The following is a 25,865-nucleotide window of genomic DNA, read 5'->3' on the forward strand; positions in this document are numbered from 1 at the left end:
TTTATCTTCCTTTCAAGAGTGTTACAAGAACACCCCTGGAGTTATGGAACGGGCGTCAAGCTAGTTTACGTCATTTCCGCATTTAGGGTTGCCCTGCACATGTGCTTGAGGCAAATCCCAAGAAGTTGGAACCATGATCGAGGTTATGCCTCTTTGTAGGTTACCCCAAAGGTACACGAGAGGGTTATTTTTATGATATAGGGTGTTTGATTCCACGAACGCTACTTTTCTAGAAGAGGATCATATTAGGGAGCACAGTTCACGAAGTAAAGTCATGATGCGTGAACTTTCCAATGAAACTATTAAAACTTCAATAAGAGTTGTTGAAGAGCCTGCATCATCGTTGATTGATGGTAGTTCAACTAACAGGTCGGTTCCACCTCAAGAGTTGAGGGAACCTCGATGCAGTGGGAGGGTTGCGGACCCGCCCGATCGCTATCTGGGTTTCACAGAAATCCTTGCTATGGTAGCAAATGGCGACGTTAAGGATCCATTGTCTTATCAGAAGGCAATGGAGGATGTAGATCGGGATAAATGGGTCAAGACCATGGATCTCGAGATGAAGCCGATATACTTCAACTCAGTATGAGATCTTGTAGATTAGCCTGATAGGGTAAGACCTATAGGTTGTAAATGGATCTACAAGCGCAAACGGGGTGCTAATGGGAAGGTGCAAACCTTCAAGGCTCGACTTGTGGCAAAGGGTTATAGCCAGATAGAGGGAGTCGACTATGTGGAGACTTTCTCGCCTGTTGCCATGTTAAAGTCGATCCACATCCTCTTGTCCATTGCAGCTTATTATAATTATGAGATCTGGCAAATAGACATCAAAACAACCTTTCTGAATGGCAATCTTGAAGAGACCATTTACATGGTGCAACCAAACAAATTCATAGCCCAAGGTCAAGAGCAAAGAGTTTGTAAATTGAATCGGTCCATTTATGGGATAAAATAAGTGTCTAAATCTTGGAACATACGGTTTGATATTGCGATCAAGTCGTGTGGCTTTGACCAGAACGTTGATGAACCTTGTGTCTACAAGAAGATCGTTAACACTTCAGTAGTATTCTTAGTGTTGTATGTAGATGATATACTACTCATTGGGAATGATGTAGGTCTACTGACTGCAATTAAGAACTGGCTAGTGACCCAATTCCAGATGAAAGATTTGGGAAAGGCTCAGTTTGTTCTGGGTATACAGATCTTTCGGGATTGTAAGAACAAAGTCCTAGCACTGTCTCAGGCATCGTACATTGACAACATGTTGCTTAAGTACTCGATGCAGGACTCCGAGAGGGGCCTACTGCCATTCAAGCATGGAGTCACTTTGTCTAAGGACATGTGTTCTAAGATGCCTCAAGAGGTTGAGGAGATGAGATAGGTCCCATATGAGTCTGCCGTTGGTAACTTAATGTATGCGATGTTGTATACTCGACCAGACATCTGCTACGCTGTGGGTATAGTCAATAGGTGTCAGTCTAACCCAAGCCAGGGTTACTAGACTGCAGTGAAGAACAACCTCAAGTATCTTCAGAGAACGAGAGACTACATGCTCGTGTATAGATCTAGGGATTTGATCCTTACTGGATACACGGATTCTGAATTTCAGACTGATATAGACTCTCGCAAGTCCACTTCAGGGTCAGTCTTTACTTTTAACGGAGGGAGCTGTAGTATGGCGAAGCACTAAGCAGTGGTGCATCGCTGACTCCACTATGGAGGTGGAGTACGTAGCGACTTGCGAAGCTGCTAAGGAGGTCATATGGCTCAGGAATTTCTTGACAGAACTATAAGGTTTTCCAAATATGTCTAGGCCCATTACCCTTTATTATGATAATAGTGGGGCAGTGGCGAACTCCAAGAAGCCTAGGAGTCACATGCGCTGCAAACACATAGAGCGAAAGTATCACCTGATCCACGAGATAGTGCATCGAGGGGACGTAATTTTCATAAAGATCACTTCGGAGTACAATGTTGCTGACCCGTTTACAAAGGCTCTCACGGCTACAGTGTTTGAGGGTCACCTTCAGAGCATGGGTTTACAGGATTGCCTGCAGCCAGACTAGGGCAAGTGGAAGATTGCTCTGTGTGGACTTGGTTTATGGCAGAAGACGAAACAAAATACAATTGAAGGAACTCTAATACAAGAAAATCAATGAGCGGATGCGGATCTTTCCGATTTCATTGTGACAGAATTACCACACATTTATTCTAACAAACGGATATGCATTGTAACACTGATTATAGACATGCTTTAACAATTAAAAAAATAAAATACTGAGTAAACGTACCAGTGTAAGACAATCTTCACTCGAACTCAGTCCAGCGGAAGCGAACTCCTCTATGCTTCTTATCGCCCAACAAACAGTTGACTAACAGCACCACGGTCGTCTACACGAACGGCAATGCATGAACTAACAGCAGCCGGGGACGATACCACCACTCGAAGCCCTTGGTATTCTCGGAGTGAGAATCCAAAGGGTGGACTTTGATGGAATTGGTAGAGGGAGGAAGAAAAGATGATCGTGTTGAACGAACAAGCAAGTGGAAGATTGTAGAAGACTATCGTATAGTTGGGTGTTTGTCATTTAGAAAAAAGGTACACGATCGTGTAGGCTTTTCTAAGCGATCACCTAGCAAATGGTAAACTATCGTTTAGGTTTGCTCGGTACGCTAAGTGATCGTTTAGTAAAAGTAAGCGATCGTTTAGTGCGCGGGTGTGCGATCGTTTAAAACGATGGGTGCTATCGTATAGGCTTTCAATGCTAAGCGATCGTAGCTTTTCACACCATGAGCGATTTTCTTGTGTGTCTTACAAAGATGAAACCAATTTTCATTTTATTCTTCAGTTACAAGAACCGAATTCGATCTTCCCACTTTCGCACGATTCTGGAGAAATTCTCGACCAATTATGTCATAACCGCCTAATTAATTAAATAATGAATATAATCATATTATATTCTTAACCTATAGTTTGATATCACATATCTATTATAGTATTTTTTTTTTCCTCTACTTGATATAAATCATATTTATATCCAATTTCCTCCAAAATAATGTATCTCATATATTTAGTCAATTATATCATATATAATTAACCAGTTCAATTATATCATATATAATCAAACTCCCTCTTGTCAATTTGAATATTTTAAACTGACCCAAAAATTGATTCTCAACTTTATCAAAGCTACCAAGGGGACCTTATGGACCTATGGCTCGAAGCTCCAACGGTACGTGAATAGCTAACTAAACTCTTTAGCCACGAGATCCACCATCTGTTAACTGTCAGACATTCCACTAAAGATCAATAGCTAAACTCTTCTTACCACAGATATATTTCTGTGTCTATCAGATATAACCAATCATGAGTACGATGACCCTTCATAAATGCTCGTAAGTACAGTTGGACCAATTTACCGCTTTGCCCCTGTAGTTACATCTCACTTCTTAAGTACCACTGATCCCTCTAATGAACAATACAACATAGTCCAACTATGTGTGAACACCTCTCGAGCCAAGAGAAGGTATGTGGCGCCACATCGTTCAAGCCTTGGAATCAGCCCTTAAGGAAGCTATCTATCTACTTACCCATGCTTCGGGGAAGGAGTGAATTCCATTTTGTGTAGCTGAGTTCTCAGCTCCCAAATCAGACAAATCCCCAAAGTGGTAGGTTTGAGTCGGCGGTCTGGCCACTCACACCCATGCAAATCAAAGAACCGCCCTCAATGGCAGGAGTTACCAACTCACTCAGTATTGAGGTCGTGTTACCTATGGTCATCCTAATGAAGTGAAGTCTTTGTCATGAACGGTGTTATATAACGAGACGTTAACACTTCGTGGTCAGGTCTTATAAAACTCTTTGTATAGGACGCCACTGCTCGCTGTCCCCTACATAAATGATCAGAATCAGACCATCTGTGACAAGTCACAACACTCGTGACCATTTCACAAAGCGGACCACATCCATAGCGTTACCAGGATAAAGTTTCCCTCCTATATTCATATACTACAGACCATTTTGGTTATCACTTAAGATATGATCCACTTGTATGTCACCACATACATGCTTAAGTTACATCCAGATAACCGGGAATTTTAGGTTTATTGGTTTGTGGTAAAGCAAGTAAAACAATTAACTGAGCATAATCAAGATGTGAAGTAAATATCATATATTATACATCACAAGCATTCGTACAAATTGTTTACAAACTATAGGACACGAGACTTTAGGGCATCAACCCCAATCATTGGAGCTTCTAATTTTCGGGTCCATAAGGTCTTCCTATTAGCTCGCTAAGGATAATAATGATGAACGATTTGAATTATTCAAATTACTTAAAGAAATTCTATATTAATATGATTAATATATAGTATATTCTAATACATTATAGAATATGGTTAATTATAGATACGATCTATAATCCAAACTAGATAAGAGATATATATTTGAATGAGATTCAAATATTAAATTTATATAAATTAGATTTATATAGAATTATAATATAAGAGAGATGTATGCATATAAATATGTGATATTTATATGTTAATTAAATTCACCCTATATTAAATATGATTTATTATTTAATTCATATATTAATTGATTAATTAATTATTAATTAATGATGGAGAATGGAGGCTAGTGTAAATATGTGATATTTATGTTAATTAACTAACTATATATTAAATATGATTTAATAGATAGTTATTTAATTTATTTGTTACTTAATTAATTAACTTAATTAATCAATTAAAAATGATGCAAAGTAGGAAAAAGTTAGAGAATGGGTTATCCTCTCCCTATAAATCCATCATTATAACTCATTTAGAGTAAGGATTTTCATTTTGTGAAAAGAAAACCTAGCCTCCACTCTTATAATCTCTCTATTCTCTCAAGAACATTCCTCTACCTTTCATTCCCTCTTCCAAAGTATTAGAGCCTACATATCTAGCTTTTCGAAACCCTAGAGCATAATAAGGAGCTTTCTTTGCAAGCCTTACTGTGATCAACACTTATCCACTGCATGGCCTTTATAGCCACAACTGGAGCAAATTGGACGTTGTCCATCTTTCTTCTTGGATCGGTCAACAATAGAACGTTTATTGTCAGCATTAGCCATTAGAGTAACTGCTTCTATTGAAGAAGTGTTACCTATTGGTCGCTGCCTTTCTTCTTGTATTATGAGAGAAAACACTTTGTTAATTGTTGGTAATTGATCAATTAAGAGAATTTGAGTAAAAGACTCATTCAATCCCATGAGAAAGATCATCACAAACTCACTATTAAAGAAATCAAGTAATTTCTTCGATTCTCTATAGGAACATTCACCTAGAGATCGATACTCAACGAGTTCTTACCAATGTGGTAATCTTAGCATAATAAGCTTCGACAGAAAAATTACCCTACGTTGTTGTAACAAAATTTGTTGTAACAAAATCTTTTCTCAATTGATAGACATGAGGATTGTTGGATTGTCAATATCGTTCATTTAATTCACCCAAATTTCTTTAACATTTCTAGTATAAACCAGGCTAGTGGCAATTTCTTTTAAGATGGAATTAATGATCCAAGAAGTAATTACATCATTGTTACACTTCCAAGCAGAGAGAAGATTACCTTCCATTGTTGATTTTTTGATAGTTTCAGTGATAAAACCAAACTTGTTCTTACCAGAAAGGGCTAAACACATCACTTTACTCTAAGATTAGTAGTTACACGATCCAGCCAGAGGTTGAGAAACAAGGTTGGTCGTCGGAGCAATCGAATGAGGTAATATGTATGGATTCAATTCAAGAATTATTGAAGCTCATGAGGAGATGACATTTTTCAATGTAATCATGATGAAGATCGATTTGATTGAAAACAATCTAGGTTGAAAACCCGTAAAAAAAATCAACACAATTTTGCATAAAATTACTCTAATACCATAACACGCATTGAATAAAGGGAGAAACTCTTTTTATTCAATACAAATGAGAAACTCCATTTAAAATAAATACAAGTGCAGAAACCCCTTTATATAAGGGTTTGCTTATGAAAAGAAGGTTATAACCAACTAATTTGGTATTACAAGAAATATCAAAGAATTAACAGAAATACAACTGAATCTATTATTTACAAAAGTCTAATCATTATTTACTTCCAACTTTAGTAACTTTGCACAACTTGAGAAAAGATGCGCGTAGAAATTTTAATTATGTGGTTTTTAGGTAATTTTATATATAAATTACTTAAAGAATTCGGTGGTAGATCATTTGGTTAATTGGGTGATTCGTTAGTTTTCTAAGGCGCAGTTCTAATCTTTGTTGGCCTTGATTGGTGTTGATTGTATCAAAGAAAAAAAGTTATCTAAAGAGTTCAAATGATCGGTAACTCGGACATAAGAATTTGTACAAAGTGAAAAATTCGTTGAGGGTTAAATTTAAATTTTATGATTAATGAAATTGCGATTAAAAAAAACAAAAACAAAAATAACAGTAGTAAAATCGAAAGTTAAAAAGACGTGGTGAATATTTTAAAATTCATAAAATATTAGATGGTAAAAATGTCATAATTTTTAGAATTTAATGCTAAGATTGCAACATTAGAAAGCAATTTGACAAAATTAAAAGATTAAAATAAAAATTGATAGAATCCACCAATTTAGATCAAATATTTCCTTGTCTTTTTTCTTTCTTTAAAAAAAATAATAAATAATAAAAAGGAAGCAAGTATATCCAAGTAGCGAATGAGGTGTATGCCACGTGGAGAAAGCAGAACCAATGATTCGACATGCAATCACCCAATGAGATTTTTCTTATCCAATTCATTATCTTACTCTAAGCAAAACCACATAATTATTTGTCCTCTCATTTCCAAAACTGTCCCTACTGGCCGTTATAGTTTCAGTATCAGTCCCCGGAGCTGATTTCATTTCGACTCTCCCAACACAACTCAGAGAGAAGAACACTCTCCACAACAATGGCGGCCTCAGTACACGCGACCGCGGCTACGCTCATGCAGCCCTCCAAGTTGGCCGTCTCACCAAGGAGCACCACCTCGCAACTCAGATCTTCTCAAAGCGTTTCTAAAGCTTTTGGTGTTGAATCTGCCGGAGCTAGAATCACCTGTTCTCTTCACTCCGATCTCAAAGACGTTTCTCGGAAGTTCGCTGATGCCGCTAAGATCGCCGGCTTCGCTCTTGCCACTTCCGCTCTTGTCGTTTCGGTATGCCCTTTCTTTGCTTATGGAGGTTTTCTTCCACAATTTGTTTGTTATGATGAATCTCGATGCTTTAAATCTGTGTTTAGCTGTGAATTTTTGGATTGCTTTGGTGCTGAATACGTTAATTTGGCTGCTGAATTTAGTTGCTGATATTGATTGAGTTCTTGAGGACACTAATTCTAGTTATTTGTTAACTAAGTGACAATTTCTTACCAAAGAAAGGATGAAAGTACTTGATCCATGTGGAATAAGCCATTTGATTCTCTGTGAGTTAAATTAAGTATCTGTGTTGTTCTTAATTAACTTGTGATTCACCTTTACATTAATGCAGTAATGCTTAGAGAACATTTTGATTATATCATGCAAGGGTTAAACATGGGATCCACAGATAATATAGTGTGTTTGGTAAGTTTTAAATGAATTAAATATGGGATCAGTTAGGTATAAAATTTTAAATTTTAAAGTATAAAGAAGAATTCTAAAATTTCAAGGATGTTCTGAGTCCATTGAGAACACTTGATATGAGAGATATAAGAGAACACCGACCGTTATTTCATATTTGTGATACCGATTTGAGTTATGAAGTTTGTGTTTGGAGTACAAAGTTATAAGATGAAGTTCCTCAATAAATGTATAAAATAGAGAAAGAGAGGAAGATGAACTTCCTCAATAAATGAGCAAACTTCAATAATAAATACTATTGAAGTTGAATCGTAAGCCAAACACCCAAAAATGTATTCTATAAGAGTGTCGTAACTGAGTACACTTGATATATGCAAATGTAATCCTACAACTTGGTGAGCATCTTAATTGTTTGATGCTTTTCCTGTATTTCCAGGGAGCAGGTGCTGAAGGAGTACCAAAGAGACTCACCTTTGATGAAATTCAGAGCAAGACATACCTTGAAGTTAAGGGAACTGGAACAGCTAACCAATGCCCCACCATTGATGGAGGAGTTGATTCATTTGCCTTCAAGCCAGGCAAATATGAAGCCAAGAAGTTCTGTCTTGAGCCAACTTCTTTCACTGTCAAGGCTGAGGGAGTGAACAAGAACTCCCCACCAGAATTCCAAAACACCAAGCTCATGACTCGTCTAACTTACACATTGGACGAGATTGAAGGACCCTTTGAAGTGGGTGCTGATGGTTCAATCAAGTTTGAGGAGAAAGATGGAATTGACTATGCTGCTGTCACTGTCCAGTTGCCTGGAGGCGAGCGCGTCCCGTTCCTCTTCACCATCAAACAATTGGTGGCTTCTGGTAAACCAGAGAGCTTTGGAGGAGATTTCTTGGTGCCATCTTACCGTGGTTCATCTTTCTTGGACCCAAAGGGAAGAGGAGGTTCAACTGGATATGATAATGCTGTTGCATTGCCTGCTGGAGGGAGAGGTGATGAAGAAGAACTTGCTAAAGAAAACAACAAGAATGCTTCATCTTCAACGGGTAAAATTACTTTGAGTGTCACTAAGAGCAAGCCTGAAACTGGTGAAGTTATTGGTGTGTTTGAGAGTATTCAGCCCTCCGATACTGATTTGGGAGCAAAAGCTCCAAAGGATGTGAAGATCCAGGGTGTTTGGTATGCTCAGCTCGACTCTTAGGCCCCTTTTTTCTTTCTTCTTTTATGATTGTAATATTGTTCCTTGTAAGTTAAAAGAGAGAGTTGCTAAACTTTCTTATGGAGAGAAACGCTAGCAGGGGTTCTATTTTATCCAAGTTTGCATATAAAATCTTGTGCCTTTCACTCTTCTTAAACATAAGTTTGCATAACCTCATTCATAACTTTGAAATTCAAGATTAGGTCTGCCAAATCGCATGCTCGACAACTATCCCTCGTATCGAGCCTCATTCTTAAGGTTTTTTTAATTCAAAATCGGCACGAGATGGAGATGGACAATATTTGAAATAGTAATTGATATCTTATCTAACGAAAAACCACATTAACTGAAATAAAAAGTACTCAAATGTTGTTTAAACTATAAGGTGTATAGACTGTTAGATCATCGACTACCAGTTGACCCAAAAATTTAGATCGATAGGCACCGATAGAGACATATAGGAGTACGAGGGACACATGTCGTATTTTGCATTTTTAATTAAAATTTAGGTAATATTTAACGATATATATAGAAAACCAACATCCTTCCTAAAACCACAAGCTGGTATAGTGGTAATTGGGACACACGCTCATGCAAATTTAATTTGTTTTAAAATCGAATTTTGATATTGTTGTTACCTATTGCTATAGTCAGTCTAAAAAAGGAATTTAGGATAAAAAAATTTACATTTTCTAAAAAAAAGAACAACAATAAAGAAAAGAATTTAGTTTTTTTACAAAAATAGCCCTTAACTTAAATTTTCTAGTCGTCACCTCAACAAAAATTTAAAAAAAAAGAAAAAAAGAAAAAAAAAGGAAAAAAATAGCAACAATTTCTTTTGAATATAAATATTTTTTTCAACCTAAATTTTTGCACTCAAGTTTTAACGACATTCTATTGAAAATATATATTAACTTTTTTTTACCTAATTTTCAGATTTTTATTACTTAATATATTTTTATTTTAATTAATTTCAAAGTTAAAGCTACGAGATAACTTTCTCATTGTCAGTAATCATACCATTCACAAGTAACTTTCAAATTTTTCTCGATATTTTTAATTTTCATACTTTTAAATCTATCTAATAAATCATAATACTTTTACTAACAATACTTTTGTAGAATTAATTCTATATCAATATGGAGAGATATTCTAAAAAAATAGCAATAGAGACCATAGAGTCATCATCTTCAAAAAGAAAACATACCTCTAATTCTGATAAATCTTATATAGAAATCAATTTCTAAGAACTGTCTACAGATCCTGGTCGAAGAACTGAAATTTCTAAATATGATTATTATTTAAGACCAAGTTCGTAAACATATGAAAAAAAAAAAGTTACAGATTTTTAATTACATAGTGTCCCTATGTAAAATTCATGATTCCGACGCTTCTGATAGATGAAGATATATTTAATATTATATCAATATAATACCAGGTTGTTTGGGATGAGTTTCTAACTATTTAAAAACATTTTTTTACACTTAATTTTTTGTTAAGCACTTGGAAACTCCTTTGCCCAGCTAAACACATCTTTGAATTATAGCCACAAAAAAGAGAAACTTGGTATTTAAGTGGAGAATATTGCGAATCCTTATTGTATGGTCGATGCCATAAAGTTTTGATCTTTTAGTGAGCATGGTATTGTGTCTCACACAAGCGCCAATTGTCATTATTTTTGTGGTTTTACTGAAAATTTAAATGTCAAAAGATTAAAATAAATTGAAATGGAATCTTCAACAATCAAATAATTTAATGGAGTTTCAAAGATCTAATCTACACATTTTACCAAAAATATATGTATTTGAAATATACCTTTTATAAAATTTGATCATAACCGATTTTTTAGTTTAACAATATATATTAGGCTAAATTATAATAAATACACTTTAAAATTTATCATTTATTTCACAAATACTCTTATACTTTTAAAACTTGCAATATTGACCTTGAATTTTCATAAACATTTCACAACTACCTTTGAAAAATAAATTCTTTAGAATTCCGAACCAAAATCAAGACTTAAAATTGTGTGGCGATGATCTAAATCCACCTAATTTAATATCTCAATTTCGTCCAAAATTCTAAAGAATTTCTATTCTAATGGTACTTAGGGCAATTTTTAGATAGTTTATATTTGATTAGATTATAATAAATATACTTGAACTTTATCATTTATTTCACAAATACTCTTATACTTTTAAGAATTATAATATTGACCTTGAATTTTCATACACGTTTCACAACTACGCTTGAAAAAGAAATTCTCTAAAATTTCAAATAAAATTCGAGATTTAAAAATACGTGACGATGATCTATATCGATGGTGATCAGAATCTTCACTATTTAATATCTCAATTTTTTTCTAAAATTCTAAAGAAATTCTAGACTTTTAAACTCCACATATTTGATTTGACGGTTTTTTTATTTGTTATTTCCTTTTCCATCCTTCCCTCAATAAATAAATAAATAAATAAAGACGTTTCAACAAACTCATCTTTAATGAGCCAAATATATCAACATTCATACGGTTAATCTCCAATTATAATGTCCTAAAGAAAATCCAATTTATAAAATTACAAATTTACAATAAAAATTCCTTGTCCAAATTCTTCTTCTGAATACTGTACAGAAATCAGAAAATCCGGCCAATCTGGTTGGATCAAGATCGCGGTGCAGCAGCGCCGTCGCCATTACATCCCCTCTTCGATCTTTCAAACAATACAAATCATCAAACCCAGCAAAACCCACTTCCATTTCCTCGATTTCGAGTTCTTGAGACCCAATTTCAGTCGAAGATTTTCGAGTCCCCACCATTTCTGAGCGATGAATTTACGATCGAGGAGAGTGGCTGCGGCGGCGTAGAATAGTTGCAAAGGAAAATGGAAGAGCTGCCGGGGGCATTGGGCACAAGCGCAAGCTTGGCCCTCCGTCTTGGTCAATCGATCTTTGCCTCGGCTTCTCTCTTCTTCATGTGTCTCGAAATTGAGTTCTATAGCTATACGGCTTTCTGGTAATCTGAATTTCTTTTTAGTCCTGTTTCTTAAGTTCCTAATTTCTCTTATTGGGGTATTTTTGTTTTGGTCTTCTGATCATGATTGGATTGTGTTAGCTTCATAGCCCTAAATTGAGTTTCAATGTATGCATTTTGTAAATTAGTGTATCAAATACTGCTTATTAGGAAATCTATGTCATGGCGATTGATTAATGGATTGTGGACAACCATGTGTTTTCCCAACAAGTTGTGAATTTTGATACTTCTGAAGTCATAGTGGCAACCTAGTTAAGGAATAACCTAAGAGCTTCTTCATATCTGATGTTATCCAAGGAAGATAGTTGTCTCGTGAAATTAGCCGAAGAGTTTAAATTTTAGCTTGTTTGGAGCTTTTCTTTTCTATTGCTGTCTTTAACAGGGTAAAAAGTATTTAAACAAAGATTAGCCGATCCTTGGTGAAATTTCATACTACTGGAATCATTTCAAACTCAGTTACAATTTGCAGAATGGAAGTCCAACAACAAGTATGTTCCTTAGGGAGTGAGATTTGGTAATGAACTTTGTAGTGGAAACTAAGCTCTAGATGTATGTCTAGTTACAAATGTGTTAACATGATGAACTTTCATTTAGCCAAAATGAGTGTGAGACTTGAGTAATCCAAGAACTGCAATGGAGCACATTCCTCTTATCAAATAAAATGTTAGATGATATAATATTAATTTATTTTCACCCATTAGTTTAAGGTCTTGGATCAATCGATGAATTAACATGGTATCAAAGCAAATGGACTAGGAGGTTTTATGTTCAAATCCCCACAATGTTATTTCCTCCTCAATTAATATTGATTTCCACCTGTGTTGGGTCTTCTATATATTTCAAGTCCACAAGTGAGGGGAGTGTTAGGTGATATAATGTTAAATTTATCTTCATCTATTGACTTAAGTTTTTGGGTCAATCGGTGATTTAACACAAAGTTTCCTAATTTAGATAGATTAGCATTGTCTAGTATTCTTGTTTATAAGTAATTAAGAGGTTACATTTCCCAACTGTAAGGAGCAATTTTCTTCTTTCCCTCCTCGTCTTCTAAATGTAAAGTTTTTGTTGGCATTCTTATACCTAGTTGCAGCCATTTCAAGACAAGGGCAACAACATCAAGTTTAATATGTTTGGAATTAGAATGGTGTGTTAATGGTGACAACATCTGTTATTTGGATAAACTTGCTTCTTAGGAGGACTTCTGAAAGATGTTGATCCAGGAGAGCATAATATATGATGAAAACTTGAGCTAATTTTCTGTTGTTTTTCCCTGATCATACATACACCTGCAAAAATATATGAAGATCCAAAATCTCAAGAAATCTTTGTCATTGCTCATGTTGATTCCCTCAGCTATCTGGTGACAGTCATGGGTTTGATGGTTCCTTGGAGTCTAACATTGGCAGTAGTAGATGGATATTCTGTTTTTGTTAGGCATTTACCTCCTCAAACAAGAGTAACGTCGATCATCGTCACCGGAGATTGGGTATGGGAAATATCTGTCTAGGAGACAAAATATAACATCTTTGTTCTTTCTCCTTGTGGTAGAAAATGAAAGAAAAACATTTAACATTTGCTCTGTCATAGGTTCTATCATTTCTCTCCTTGGGTGCTGCTTGCTCGACAGCCAGTGTCGCTGATATCTTACTCGAAGCTGGGATTTCGTATTGTTCTGCAAAGCTTTGCAGTAGATATCGGCTTTCTGCAGCAATGGCATTCTTGTCATGGTTTCTTTCTTTGATTTCTTCCCTCTTCAATCTCTGGCTTCTTCCTTCTTTGTAGAGCCTTATCTTGTTAATGTCATTTTTGGAGAATTGTATATGCAGAAAATAAAAAATAATAAAATGATAAATAATAAAACCTGTTAAATATCAATCTTGGTTTATAGGATCTGATCTTGTTCAGTGACACTGTTGCATAAATTTGTCCAATTCTTGAAAATTGGATTCGATAATTGTAAAAAGATTCTGTTTCAATAATCTAATGCAAGTATTATTTTCGATTTTCTTTGTTTTTGTTTTTTTTTTTTTTTCCTTTTAACTTTTTGTTCCACTATTCAACTACACACATACTTTCACAAATTTTTAACACCCGTGTGATATATGAACTCAATAAATAAAAATATATTTTATAATCTTTTATATGTAACTATTACACTCAATGTAGATAAAATACTATTATTTATTTAATCAACTACCTTGCAATATATACTTTAACTGTCGTGGAATGTATGAGTTGAAGATGCATAAAAAAAAAAATGTGTTGTCATCATTGGCCTATTTACATGTTCACAAAAATAAATAAATATACTCAATAATGAGTCGTTTTCATGCATACAAAAAAAGAAATATTGTTCATTAGAATAGTAGTTAGTCATACCAAGTAGATGCAAATAATACCTTTTACTAGATTGTGGTGTGACTGTTAAAAAGTAGTTGGTCTTTGGATGTTTGTGACAAGTAGATTTATACGGATGATCCAATCATCATCAGACAATCACTCGATGTCAAATTACTATAAAAGACGACTATTAAACACAATAAACTAACGATTTCAAATTTGTATTTAAAAACATTTTTGTCTGTTGAGTTTTCATGTTTTTATTTTTTGTTTTAGTATAGGATTGATTGAGTTGGTTGTGAGAGTTAGTCGTGAGAGATGAATGACGAAGTTGGTCACTTAATCGTTGAAGTTAGATGCCAGAGGTGGTTGTCATCGAAGTTGATCATTACAGGTAGTATTTGCCAGAGTTGGTCGCCTAAGGTGAACATCGGTGTTGGTCGTTAAAGGTGGTTGTCACCAAAAATTATTATTGCCAGAGTTATTGTTAAGGGTGGTTGCCAAAGCTTGTCGGAGTCGGTTGTATAAAGTTAGTCATCAAAGTTGGTCGCTAGAGTGTGTCAGTGGTAGTCGCCGACAATGGCTCGGAGATAAGTCATTGGAGACATTGAAAGGAAAAAAAGTTGTGTTAAGTTGGAGTAAGTTGGTGAGTTGGGGTGAGTTGGTTAAAATACCCAACCCAATTTTACCAACATTTGAAATTGGTAGATCAAATTTTGACTTGGTATTGTTTTACCAATTAACTCAACTCATGTTGATGAACCAAATATCCTCTAATTGATATATCTCATCCCATATATCAATTTTGTGTCCTATATACTATATAGTGTAGAGGCACTAAAAAAATGAAAAACTTTTTTTTTCCATATCCATTTAGAAACACTTTAAACAAGCAAAAAGTTTTATGATCTTTTTTTATGATTTTAGTACGTTTAGAACATTTTTAAAGTTACTAAACTACCATTTGAAATATTTAGATCAAAATTTTATTTGACACATTATTTATTTTATTTTTCATTTGTCAATTTTATTATATTTTCATCGATATTTTCCCATTTCTATAGATTTGACATCAACATAAGAAATGAATCGATATTTTTGTTACATTACCAAAAAAAAAAAAAAAAAAAAAAAAAAAAAAACCATGAAACACAAAAAGTTAAGTAACAAAATGTTATTAATATGAATATAATATAAATAGAGCAATACTTGGATGCATCTCAAGATGCACTTGTCTTTGTACATTTCTTTCTACTATTCACATCAAAAAAAAGTATTAAAATATTTCAAAAAGGAAAAAAAAATACCACATGACAATTTATGATTGGACAATTTACTTAAATGCTAATAGATATATACTCCGATGCATCTAAATATTTTTCATATAAATAACAAACATAAAGATAGACTATATATTTATGGACCAATTTAAATATTTTTAGAAATTTTTAGAAATATACAAGGACATCAACACTATATAAATTCTTATTTGACATTTTTGCGAAAATTGAGACGACAGTTTTATCCATATCCACATTTTTTATTTTAGTCGTGGAAGGTGTTTTTTTCATTAGTGTTCTTTAAAAATAAATAATATTTAAAAAAAAAAAAAAAAAAAAAAAAAAAAAAAAAGACTGACGAGAAAGAGAGAGGAAGAGAAAAAGTAATCATTTATAGAGAGAACAAGGAAGACAATCATATGCTAATTTGGCCAACCGCTGGATTTCAAATCACCATTTTAGATCAAATGCTCAAATCCCTTTATAAAAAAATCAAATCAAATGCTTAAATAACACGTGTAAAATATGAGTGTTTCGAGAATATATATATAATCATTTCTTGGACAATATTTTTCCGTCATTTTTTGTATCGGGTAATGATTATAATCTACTTCAAAATTTTCTTTACTTTTTCTTCTTTTTAATATAATAAAGATAGAACTACCTATCTTTAAAATAATCCATTGAATTATGTTAAAATTAGTTATTATTAAAATAATAAATAGATATTAACAATCATGAAATGTTTTATTAAAAAAAATTGCACTTAACATTATTATATTTTGTTGTATAAATTTAAAATATAATCAAACTAGGATATGGCATCTAAAATAAATATAAAGAAAAGTTAGCAAAATAAAACAACTATGAACTAAAAAAATAGAGAAAAAAAAAGTGTGACGAAAAGATTTAGATTGATATGATAATTAAATGATAAGAACCAAAAGTGATTTTTATATAAAATTTAAAACAAAATCATTCATCACTTATAACGTCTTAGGAGACAAAAATCTCGCATAAAAATCTGGTTCTAAGTGCACTCAAGAAAAAAAAAACTAATAACATATTGAAAATTAAATATCATAAAAAATCTAAATTAAATGATTTGATTATATTAGATTATAATAAAATGAGGTGCTTAAAAAAAAGGGAAAAAAAAAAAGGAAATGGGGACAGTCCTGTCTTCTGGGGAATGTCTTTATTATTTGGTACTTTGTATTCGTATGTGACGGTGGGGATGATCCTTTTGTGGGACACCCCACCCTAAACCCTAAAGTGAAGGCCTTAATTTTTTCTACTAATTTATATAGTTTTATTTACATAAATGTTATTTTATTAATAGCCTACCAAATAAAGAAACTGTATAGAAAATGAAAAGGCAACCCATATGCATGAAACCAAACTTTATAATTGCTCATTATAAATATATATCTCTATGGATAGTTCATGGATTTCATAATTTGCCCTTTTGTGAGGATATATTTATTTTTTTTAGATAATTATCTTTTTAGTTTTTGAAATTTGAAGAATGGGTGTATTTGGTCTGTAAATTTTTAAATGTAACTTTTACTTCCTCCTAAATGTAACTTTTAGTTCCTCAATTTTTTTAGGAATAAATATGTTTGGTCTCTAAGAGTGTGTTTGGAACAAGGACTATCTTAAGACTATAATAACCATGTAAATACTGTTTTGTATTCTCCAATTAACTATCGTCAATCATATTTCAAAATTCTTATTTGCTACAGTATTTACTATTTTACATTCATCATTTTTTTTCTTTGTTACACGGTTTACTATTTTCTTCTCAAACTAAAATAATTTACAACTCAAACACATACTATTCTAACCCAAACTAAAATAATCTACACTCAAAACACAAATTATTCTAACTCAACTATAATAACCAATTATTTGTCCCAAATGTTCTTTAAATTTTTAAAATATATAATTTTAGTCTCGACTTTCTAAGGATATATTTAAAAATGTCCTTGAAGCAATCTTTTATTATTATGAGTAATAATATGAGGTTTTAAATAAAAAAGATTATACTTTTAGATAGAAGATAATTTTTATTCTATTTTTCTAATTTAAAATTTGGGTTGTTTTCAAATATAAGAAAATGAACCAAAATTTTTACAAATATTATAAAATTTTGGTACTTATTTGTGATAAACTGCAATAAATTACTAATTTTTTCTATCTGTGTCATGATAAACACAGATAGTAGTTTTATCACAGATAAACTGGGATATTTTACTATTATTTATAAATATTTTTAGCAATTTTGTTATTTAAAATAATCTCTTAAATTTTCATATAATTATCTATAATAATAATAATAATATTTCTAGACCTTATTAAACCTACACTTAAAAATTTGGGACTAAAAAGTTACATTTTGAAAATATAGGACTAAATACGCCTATTCATAAACTTGGTGACTAAAAATGTATATTTTGAAAGCTCTCAATAACCAAACACAAATATTCTTTAAAATTTAGGGAGTACAAAGATTTTTTTTTTCCATATTTGTTTTTAGCAAACTTAAGCCTAATTTGATGACTTAATTATATCTATTTTTAACAATCGAGTAGTCGATCACCAATCCTTTTAGAATTTTGACAAAATAAATCATTAAAATACACCAAAAAAATGAACAAATTTCTAGTTAAACTAGCTAGTTTAACAACATGCAAAAATTGTATAGTACATTGTGATTATAAATTGTTATGATATTATATTAGTTTAACATCCAACACAAAATTTGATTTATTTGTCTAACAACATATCATGTGAGTATATAAAATATAGAAACCATAATCTTGTAAAATTAAATATGGAATTGACATTTAAGCCCCCAGAAGAGTAATATTGTAAAGTTAGTATGCCTGGTTGGTGAGGTATAGCATTTGTTATGCCAGCAAATTTCTGCCTTCATTTATTAATCATAATCAATATTCATAAAGAGAGAAGAAAAATGTATAGCATGTGAAGGGCTCAAAACCTTTCAACACTTCACAACCATATAATAATTGAGATTTAAACAAAAAAATAGCATACTTTTTTTTTTTTTTTTTTTTTTGCCTTTTTTCTTTTGTGGAGCCATTAATTTGGTAGCAAAAATGAGAAAAGAAGTAATATTTTTGCAATGTACAATGGTGGGTTTGATGTATCTCATTATTGAGTGGGATTTAGGGTTTTGGTGAGAGAAGATTTTGAGAGAAGCTTCTAGGAAGGTATTGTTCCAATTACATATTTGAAAGGGGAAAGTCTGCACTTGGTCAAATCCAATTGTTTCATTAAATTTAGTATTATATATATAGAGAGAGAGTTAATAAACAAAATGATACAATATACCTGTTAAAAGACCCATTTAATAATCATTTGATTCTTTTTTTTTTTTTACTTTTTAAATTAAGTCAAAAAACAATTTTATGACCTGTGAAAGAATTTTTTTTTTTTTTTAATTTTGATTAATGATTCAACTTTTTTACTTAAGAAAAATGTAAATCTTCTTAAGTAAATGAGAGAAAATATATTTAATTCTTAAAAACAAAAACGCAATGTTTATCCAAGAGGAACTAAATAATTGAGATTTATGTGAAAAAAAAAAAAAAAAAAACTTCTATTGTACGGATTTTTTTAAAAAAAAAATAGGCCATAAACAGTAATCTTTATCTATTTTAAACAATTTTATGACGTGTGAAAAAAAGTTATTAACTAATAATAATTATCTAATCGTATCACATAAGACTTTATAAATTATCAAAATTGTAGGTGGAAATCCCTACGGATTAAAAATAAATAAATGAAATATTATAATGCTATATAAATACCTAGAGCCATTTGGGACAAAAATAACCTCCATTTAGTACAATACTTACTATTTTTTTAGAAAAAAATATAAGACTCAAATAGTTTACTATAGTAGGATGAGTAGTTAGTTATTATAGTTACATTTTAATAATTTGTATTTGAGATATAAATTATTTTAATTTGAGTTATAATAATATGTGTTTGATGTGTAAACTATTTTAGTTTGATAAGAAAATAGTTTTAGTAAAGAATAAAAAATTATAAATGTAAAATAATAAAAATTATAATAAGATATAATATTGACTGTAACTAATTGTAACAAGAGATGATTATTATAATTTAAGATTAGAATATTATATTAAGTGACATATCATAATTTACTATATTTGATTTTCGATAGAGGTTTGGTATTTTACCGGCTAATGGTGGTCAATTTCACTTTTGGAAGGTGACGTGTGCATACCAAATGATATATTCTAATAAAAAAATATATTTTTAATATATATATATATATATATTAAAAACCTTTTATTTATGTCGGATTCGATAACTATTTTATTTTTCTAAATAATGATAATATTAAAAACAAAACATTTCTCATACCAAAACGCTTACAACATGTCACTCGACAATGTAAAAATGGTTTATTTTTAATATGATAAACAAAGTCGAAGAAAAAAAATAAAAATTGAAATCTTACCATCCAAGTTTTTAACAACAAAAGTTTAGAATGGTTACAAATTTAAAAATACGTCAACTAAATCCATGTATGCTACATACTAAATTATAGCAAAATTTAAAATCATATATTAAATCACTACAAACAATTGAATCAAAAGGAACTGTTCTTACCTCAAAGGGAGTGCAGCCAGAAGAGGTTTCAAAGTTAAGAAAGGTAAAGATTCATCCCCGGTTCTTGTTCGAGAATCCGCAGCAATAGATGAGACGGACTCCATATCATTCATTATTAAAGCGAAAGCGACAACGTAACCTTAATGAAAATCGATAAACGGGAATGCTTTTCCTAATAATGAGCAATGCTGGTAACAGCAAATGGTTCCTAACCTCATCAAAATCTGAGTATCAAAATATAAAAATTAAGACGGCATCGAATAATCATTTGATTTTTGGTTTTTTGTTTCTAAAATTAAGTCTATAGACACTATTTTCACCTCTAAATTTTTTCTTTTGTTATCTATGTTTATCGATAGTTTTAAAAACAAAACTAAAATTTGAAAACTAAAAAAATAGCTTTCAAAAATTTGATTTTGTTTTAAAAATTTTGTTAAGAATTCAACCATTATACTTTAAAAAGATGCAAATCATTGTAAGAAATATAAAAAAAAATATGCTTAATTTTCAAAAACAAAAAACAAAAAATGAAATGGTTACCAAACAGACTAAATTACCGTCGTCACGTGCCCGAGACGACGCGGAGCGGCCACCGTCCTTTAAAATGGTTAATTTTAAAAGAAAATAAAAAAGAGTCGCTACTAATTCTTTTTACAGTGTGATTGGACACCGAAATAAAATAAACAATTTTTTTAAATAAAATTCAAGTAAAAATGGTATGTGAAAACTAGAGTTGAGCTCAGGAGTCGTTTATGTGTGAGGAAGTTGTTAGCATCCCACAACACCCGTTTTAAAAACAATCGTCAAATTTTAAATCTTGATTTTTTTTTTTTTGAAGAAATTCAATTTGAAAAAAAAAAATAAAACAAATGTCTTATTTTATCTCTTATTACTCAAATATTTGAAATAATGATCTCATAAAATAAGTGGATAAATTTCATCGATTGAGCTATATTACAATTGAGGAAAAATTCCTCATCTCAATAATGCAATAAATTATTACAATTTCTCGAAATCCGTCATAGGTATAGCATTTTAATAAAGCATTTTGCTTTTATTGGTTTTTATTTCAAATTTGAAATTTTACCAAATTTATCTTATACTTAAAAAGGAAGATAACTTTTGGGCAACTAAAACCATATTCAAAATTTTTCCACATTTATTGTTTTTCTCTTACCTTAACTAAATCGATTATTGTAATCAAACTAAAATAAAAGTTAAAAAGAAGTAAAAATTAGTATAAAAAATGTTAAAAATCATCCAATTAAAATTAAGATAAATTAAATTTATTTTAAATAAATCCAGACAAAATTAGGGGCTACAATTACCTTTATCAAAGTAAGCAAAAGAATTTTTAACCTATGTTTTGTATAAGATTAATAATACTCAGAAGTTGGAGGACCAAAATTAAGAGAAATAACTAAAATATATTTATTTAGATAAGTGATGATAATAATAAAGAAAAGAAAACGGGGCCGGTGGGCTGAGCAAGTTGGCTTTCGGCCCAGCAAAATCAGATAAGGTTCGTCATTTTTTGTCGGATTGTTGGAGGAGCTGCTTTGTTTTGTAGATTCGGAGGTCATTTTTTTCACGTGCTTTTTTTTCCCTTTCTTTTTATTATTGTTATTCGTTATTATTATTATTATTTTTAAATGTTAATCCTGCCACTGATTTGATTATGTTCTAAAGTTTTTCCATCAGTGGCCGTACGCTAATCATTTTCCTAATCTAGGGTTTATTCAATTAATTAACATCACTCTTAATGATTAATTAGAGATTCTTTTTCTGCCTTCACTTCTATTTACATAACCCATTCAAATATGGTATGTAGTAATTATTTTAACTAATTGAATTGTATCTAAGTTGACCACTGTTCTTTTTTTCATTACAATTCAATATGTTCATTTATTTATTTGAAGATATTTACTTTATTTTTATCTTAAGAATTTTCTATATACATATATTGGAATTTCTCCTTGTATATTAGTATAATAGAAGAAGAAATAGGAAGGTTTTTTATTCTTTTTTGATAAAATTGTGTATTTCATGTCAAAAACAAATATAATTTTCGGTTAGTTGGAAAGATATGGAATGAGATTTATACTTGATTATTTATCTTTGTAAGGTTTTATCTTTTTCTTCGTTTTTATTTCTTTTTGTTTCGTTTTTCGAAATTGAGTTGGAGTGAGAGATTTAAATCAATATTGTGATTTCAAATTATTTTCGCCCCTCTTCCTTCAGATCAATGAATAAAATAAACCGAAACAAAAGAAGAGATGTTTCTCGTTCAGTGCCTAAAGTGCACTATGCTCCCCTTCAACAAATGAGAGTTTTCGGTGGAACCGGTGAACTACGCGAGCGGGTTAGATGCATGGGATAGAGGGCTCGTAGTACCTTGCTAGCGCAGCTATGCAGTGGAAGGGAAGGAGCCTAAATCGACCCATTCTTTCATTTTTCTTTTTCAAAGAAAAAAAAACGGTACAGAGAGATTAGACTCTCGGATGAGACTAAGCAGCCACCGACCATTCCAACGTGCCCTAATCTATCTTGATTAAGACCAAAAACCTATAAAAGATGGAACCTAGTTTAAGCAGTGAAACAAATGATAGAATGGAAGAAGAAATACACTATCATTTTGTTAAGAGTATGATATATTCATTTCTTTTTATTCCATAAATTAATCTGAAAGATCAACTCTCAAGCATTTTGTCATGATGTCAACTTCTAATTAAACAATTAGAAAATTAAGTATGTCCACAGTTATTTCATTTAGTAATAAGAACTTATTTTGTCTTTAAAGATATATGTGTTTTTAATTGTCCCATTCATATGGATAAATAAGATATAAAAGAGGAGAAGAAAATATTTTTATAAAAAAAGTCCACGGTAAGCATGAATGTCTTATTACTTTGTTTATTTAATAAAATTAATTAAGTTTCACTCAAAACTTAGGGAAAATAATATAGATCTAAAAACCAAGTAATAACAAAAAGACTCATTAATTAAAAAAATGATATATGATAAAAAGAAGGGAAATTTTTGCAAATAGAAAAATGTAAACTATTTAAATATAAAAAAAATACTGATAGACAGTAATAGAAACGGATAGAAGTTAATCCTTCATAGATGTTGATAAAAGTTTAAAATAATTAAAATTTATTATTTTGTGTAAATAGTTTTCTTATTTTTTTTTTTTTTTAAAAAAAAATTTCATTTTTTTCCATCTATAATATTATTGGCTTGTTCAACTAATCTTGCCTTGTTTATGTTTATGTTTTTTTTCTGGAGATGTATGGTTGCAAATTGATCATATTATGGTTGTACTGTGTTATTTTAGTGGATGTTTATTTTTATAGCTGTGTTGCGCATTTCTTTTTGTATATGTTTATATCTAAACATTTTTCAAAGCCACAACGGTTTCGTGGCAGGCAACATTTAGAATATTAATCAATTGATTTTTTGAAAATGTTTTTACCACTTTCATTTTAATCCTAAACTTTAAAAGTGTTAATTTCATTTATGATCTTTAAAAATTCAAGGTTAAATATTATTTGGTTATTATATTTTAGTTCTTGAAGTTTTAATGTTCAAATTTAGGCTTTCATCTTAAATTTTGAAATTAATCTATTATTATCAGACTGATGAACATTTTTCTTCTAGCTGGACAAAAACCATAACAAAACTTTCCATTTAATAAAAGGTACCATGTGAATCTGTGGTACCAAGTTTATTGGTAGAGAATCCAGACTAACAAAAGTCAACCATAAATTAAATGTTTGGACTAATTTTGAGATTCAGTGAAATTATATGGAGTAATTTTGGACCTACGAAATTCTCAAAACAAATCCCAAAGAAATATTTAACAAAAAATTAAGTACTTTGGTTTTTATATTTACTTTGTCCTAGATCATAATATTAAATATTAAGGTGATCTGAACTATTATTAATCTATTTATAAACATTATAACTTATAATATTTGTATAATTATTATTTTACCATATCACACTATATTACACACATTTTATTCCAATAGTTCTTAACATAAAATATTATATTTATATGTATTTTTTTAAATATAATTTTACCATTTAAAATTTTAAATTCAAAATCTCAGATAGATTGAAACACAAACTAATTTGTAAAAATAAATATGTGAAACGAATATTAACTGAAAAGTATTTGAAAACATAAACAAAACTAAACAGACGGTTGCTTGTCTAAGCAAGTATAACAAATTTAAATGAAAATAGAAATTTTAAACATTTTAACTAAAACAAAATTATTTATAAAAAAAAAACTAGACTAAAATAAATTTTAACGGTGAACTTCAGTAAAACGTCGAATTTTTACCTCGAAAAAAATTAATAATTGACATGGGTAGGTAATAAATATGATGAGTAGGGTCATTATTGAAAGTACACAACGCAAATCCCTTCCAACCTGTCACGACCGACTCCCAGCCTGGCAGTCCCCACCGTTAATTAAAAAAACAAAAACAAAAAAAAAGAAATCGGGCCCACATCACCATTTTCCAAATCCTACGTGGCACACGCTGTTTAAACAACTGTGAGCCCCACCTTCCCTATATATAAATTAACAACCAACGCGTTCTCAAATCCCTAACGCCTCCAAATCCGCCTCCTCCCGCCCCCGTGCCTCGCCGCCGTTAATGGGTATTTGCAGTTCTTCGGAATCTGCCGCTGTCGCCACTGCTAAATTGATCCTTCACGATGGAAGCCTGCAGGAATTTTCTTATCCGGTTAAGGTTTCGTACGTTCTTCAAAACAATCCGTCGTGTTTTATATGCAACTCCGACGAGATGGATTTCGACGATGCTTTGTCAGCCATTAGTGACGACGAGGAGCTTCAACTCGGACAGCTCTATTTTGCGCTGCCGTTGAATAGGCTGAAGCAGCCGCTTCAGGCCGAGGAAATGGCCGCATTGGCTGTCAAGGCCAATTCTGCGCTAATGAAATGTGGCGGCGGAGACAAATGTAGCCACCGCCGGAGATCGGTGTCTCCGGTGGTTTTCACGGTTGAGGAACTCAAGACTCGTAAACGAGTAGCAGCCGGCCGTGGTGGCGCCGGTGGAAGAAGAAAGTTCGCGGCGAATTTGATGGCGATTCCTGAATAGGGTCATTTTTGAAAAATGGGATGGGTTTGTTGTGTAAATAACGGGAAAATAGGGACTTGGTGGTTTAGATCTTTTGATTTGTTCGTTCTTTAAAAAAACAAAAACAAAAACAAAAACAGGACAATTAGACATTTAGACCTTTTTTTTATTATTTTAAAAGTAGCACTAGCATAGGGCATTCCAAAAAAGAAAAAAAAAAAAGATAGATGTAGATTAGCCCATTCTCATTTATCTATGATGAGATTTACATTTTGATGACACCTTTTGGAGGTTATCTTACAATTTTACTCCATTGCTCACACAATATATCCACGAGACTCTACAACTTTGATGTGTATTTTGCGTAAATGAAACAAAAATTACTATCTTAAAAGATTATGGTTCAATCATTTGTTACTCCACATTTGTTGAAATAAAAAAGTTTACAAATTTAAATTAGGTGGAAAAATGTCAAAAAGGTTAAAGTAAAAATAATTAAGAAAAGAAAGTCCATAATATAATATTCCAAGTACATGCTCAAATAGTTCCTAGAATTCTACCATGCCTTCCTTTATCAACAAAAACAATTTGTTATTTTTCAATTTTTTAATTTGTTGAGTTCAAACCATAGAAT

General features: G+C 31.5%; 3 protein-coding genes across 3 annotated transcripts; all 3 read left to right on the top strand.

The window, feature by feature from the left end:
* The first annotated feature begins 6,917 nt into the window (after positions 1–6,917).
* On the top strand, positions 6,918–8,955 carry LOC120073389 (oxygen-evolving enhancer protein 1, chloroplastic). Its single transcript, XM_039026226.2, has 2 exons — positions 6,918–7,207; positions 8,043–8,955. Exons 1-2 carry the CDS (start codon positions 6,962–6,964, stop codon positions 8,799–8,801), a joined length of 1,005 nt encoding a protein of 334 aa, XP_038882154.1. The 5' UTR covers positions 6,918–6,961; the 3' UTR covers positions 8,802–8,955.
* Positions 8,956–11,289: 2,334 nt separating this feature from the next.
* On the top strand, positions 11,290–13,835 carry LOC120074679 (CASP-like protein ARALYDRAFT_485429). The gene is made up of 3 exons (XM_039027890.2): positions 11,290–11,811; positions 13,183–13,315; positions 13,417–13,835. Exons 1-3 carry the CDS (start codon positions 11,681–11,683, stop codon positions 13,609–13,611), a joined length of 459 nt encoding a protein of 152 aa, XP_038883818.1. The 5' UTR covers positions 11,290–11,680; the 3' UTR covers positions 13,612–13,835.
* Positions 13,836–24,723: 10,888 nt separating this feature from the next.
* Positions 24,724–25,512, top strand: LOC120074082 (uncharacterized). The gene has a single exon (XM_039027075.2). The coding sequence runs from the start codon at positions 24,788–24,790 to the stop codon at positions 25,250–25,252; it is 465 nt and encodes a 154-aa protein (XP_038883003.1). The 5' UTR covers positions 24,724–24,787; the 3' UTR covers positions 25,253–25,512.
* The last annotated feature ends 353 nt before the right edge of the window (positions 25,513–25,865 follow it).

This window comes from Benincasa hispida, chromosome 3 (assembly GCF_027475165.1).
Source record: "Benincasa hispida cultivar pf3 chromosome 3, pf3_genome.v1.1, whole genome shotgun sequence".
NCBI lineage: Eukaryota > Viridiplantae > Streptophyta > Magnoliopsida > Cucurbitales > Cucurbitaceae > Benincasa > Benincasa hispida.